This window comes from Rhea americana, unplaced genomic scaffold (assembly GCF_003343005.1).
Source record: "Rhea americana isolate MKP2758 unplaced genomic scaffold, rheAme1 scaffold_15, whole genome shotgun sequence".
NCBI lineage: Eukaryota > Metazoa > Chordata > Aves > Rheiformes > Rheidae > Rhea > Rhea americana.
In genome coordinates, this window is record NW_028185594.1 from 8,759,389 (window position 1) to 8,762,445 (window position 3,057).

The window sequence follows — 3,057 nt, forward strand, 5'->3', positions numbered from 1 at the left end:
AACATAAATAGCTAGACAGCTCTGGAGAGATTAGCGGGTAGTACAGGGCAGGGGTGATCTGATTTAGGTGACAGTCTTTTCTGTCAAGGAGTCACATGTAAGCTAAACAGTGAAGGTGATTTTGAATATAAATGTTAGGGACACCACACACTCTTGCCTACTCAGCTATGACTGAAATTTCTTTTTCGGGGCAAGGAACCAGGGACAAAAGTTGAGTGAGACTCACTTTGGTATAGGATGAGTCTAGAGCCTGGGGCTATCTTCATGGTTAGACACCCTGAACAGCTGTCTTGGAACAAGCACTTGAAGAGAAAGGGATGTATAAAAATGGCTCAGACCTGCCATCACCCGGGACAGTGTGAGAAAGCACACTTGTCTTCTTCCCATAACTTCCCCTGGGCATTGATAGTTTGCTAAGTGTGATTTTTGTAAAAGCACCTAAGTTGTTCTGGCATCAGGAGCTTTTTCTGTGTTTCAGCTCTTAGCCAATTCATAGCTGAATTTAGCAGTACAAACCTGGGAACTTTTCTCCCTCACACTGAGGACGGGAAGGCTGCAGCTGAGAGGGYTAATGCCAGTGCTGTTCAGGGGAGCACAGTAAGGGACTGTAGGATCTGGCAGAGGATGGTACTGCTGTATGCAGGGTGCTGGGCTGGCATGAGGAGACCTGGTGTTGCCACCGGTGCTCTGTGCAAAGTTGACTAAGTCCTGTTCATTTCTGTGCTCAGTTTCCTCTGTCCAGTCTGAGTCAGTCCAACTCATACTAATTGGCCTTACTTGGAGAGGATGCTGCTCCGCGACAGGGCTTGGAAGGGCTGTGCTCTTTCCCTGCCGTTTGGGGAGGGAAAATGCAGGGCCCTCTCCGGGGGAGCGGAGGGCAAGAGCGGGTGGACGCGGCGGCGCTTGGCGGGCTTGCGGCGCCGCCGGCCGCCTGCCCCCGCTCGTAGCCGCTGCGGCCGGGCCGGGCCCCCATTGGCCGCGGTGCCTCCCGGGGGCGGGGCGGCGGCGTCGATTGGCTGCCTCGGAGGTGTCCCGGCTGCGGGCGCTCCCACGGGTCCATTGAGGGCGCGCAGCCGCCGGGAGCGGACAGGACGGGACGGAGCGATGAGCTGCGGCGAGTGAGCGCGGGGCTGGGGCAGGTGGAGGGGAAGGGGCGTGTTTCGAGGGCTCGCAGCAGGCCGTGGATGCTACTGGCAGCCAAGGCTTGAGCTGGAGCCTCTACTCCCCCCAGCAGCCTGGGGCACCACTGCCTGACCTCCCTCCTTTTGTCTCTAGGCTTTTCCAGGTGTTCAGTGCACGGGCCATTGCTCCCCCAGCCATGCCTGTGGACCTGGCTATGAGGCTGTGCCTGAGCCACTCACCACCCATCTGCAAGCTGCTGAACTCCTATGAGGAGCTGCGGGGTAGCCGGGGACGAAAGCCCCTCCGCTCCTGTCTCAACCAGAAGCTGAGTACAGAATCAGAGCCTGAGCGTCGAGATAACGCCAAGAACTCGAAAGGTCAGAAGAAGAAGAGAGTGGTGTTTGCTGATATGAAGGGTCTCTCACTGACTGCTGTCCGCTTCTTCTCAAAGATTGAAGAAGACCTGTGTGACCTGCAGCATGCTCTGTCTGACCTTGCCCGATTCCGGCCCAGGCTGCGGGACCCACGCCCACAGGTCTGCAGGTATGTGCTGGACTTCTCACAGCCCTCTGTGGACTATGTGGCTTTCCGCAGCCGCCTTCATAGCAATCTGGTCTGCCTGGAGAACTGTCTGATCCAGGACCGTGCCCTGTCAGGGACAGTGAAGGTCAGAAACATCAAGTATGAGAAGAAAGTGACAGTCCGCATCACCTTTGATGGCTGGAGGAGCTTCCGCGATGTCTCCTGCCAGTATATGCACAGCACATATGGTTCAGCCGACACAGACACCTTCTCCTTCGAGCTTACCCTGCCCAAGCCATCCAACTACCGCAGAGCCATAGAATTCTGCATCTCCTTTCAGTGCGGGCAAGAAACCCACTGGGACAACAACCATGGGAGGAACTACACAATCTGCCATGTGGGCACGATCTGTTCACCCTCCCATGCTGCAAAGAGTGCCAGTGGGGCCCAGGGGCATCTTGGCACCTCTCGGGCTGCAGCCCTTGTCCTTTCTCATCTGCAGTCCTGGCGGCGCTCAGAGACCCAGGGTCCTTATTGGTAGGAAAGCAGTGTATCGGGGAGGGGGGTGTGTGCAAATTCCCTCCATGTTCCTGCCTTGGTACAAGGGTCTTTGAGGAGGGGTTCAGCTGCAGAAGATAGCTGCTTGCTATTTTGTTAGCTCCTCCATGTCTCTGACCTGCTGCTGTTCAAGCAGCTACAGGTTTTCATGGAAGCTTCTTCAATGCTGGCTCCTGCCTTAGAGGCTGGAAGCTGCTGCTTGTTATTCCTGTTCCTAGGTTCTCAAGGCAAAATACTACTGTGATAGCAGGAGAGGGATGGGAGGAAGGGGCTATGGCTTATGGACCACATCTGTGTTTAGAGGCTGCTTAGAGTGAGAAGCAGCAACATGGATCTGTGAGTCAAAGGTGCTGTCCAAGTGCCTTGTGTAGGGAAGATGTTTAGGAGAAAGGGCATGCCCTCTCCTGCTGTGCCTAGGGTCTTAAACCAGAGCATGGCACTCCCAAGCTGCACCTAAGGCACCAGCAGGGGCCTTAGTCAGGAGCTGTGCCTGCTTTGTGGCACAGGCAGCCAGCTGGGGCTCCAGTGTCATTCCAGCTTCCCTGGGAAAGGGCTCAGTGTAGTTGCAGTCACTTCTCCAAGCCCTAGTCCCTGGGAAGAGGGGACCAGTGGGTTTTCAGTCCTGCAGGTGACAGGTATAGGGCCAGCAGGTTCCTGGGCSGGCACTGCAGCGCGGCTCGGCTCAGCGCGGCTCTGCTGGCTTCACAGTGACGCTGCCAGCTCTGTGCTGCAGCACGGGGCCGGTGCTGCGGGCAGCCTCGGCGCGGCGGGCTCGGGTGCGGGCGCCTGTAACGGACCGTGAATAAAGTCGAGTTATTTCGTGGCTCCTGGCTCCGCCTTTGCGCGCGGGGGGGC

At 57.0% G+C, this 3,057-nt stretch overlaps 1 protein-coding gene across 1 annotated transcript; it reads left to right on the plus strand.

The window, feature by feature from the left end:
- The first annotated feature begins 1,073 nt into the window (after positions 1 to 1,073).
- On the plus strand, positions 1,074 to 3,025 carry LOC146599024 (protein phosphatase 1 regulatory subunit 3C-B-like). Its single transcript, XM_085299510.1, has 2 exons — positions 1,074 to 1,118; positions 1,276 to 3,025. The coding sequence occupies exons 1-2, from the start codon at positions 1,105 to 1,107 to the stop codon at positions 2,183 to 2,185; spliced, it is 924 nt and encodes a 307-aa protein (XP_085155636.1). The 5' UTR covers positions 1,074 to 1,104; the 3' UTR covers positions 2,186 to 3,025.
- The last annotated feature ends 32 nt before the right edge of the window (positions 3,026 to 3,057 follow it).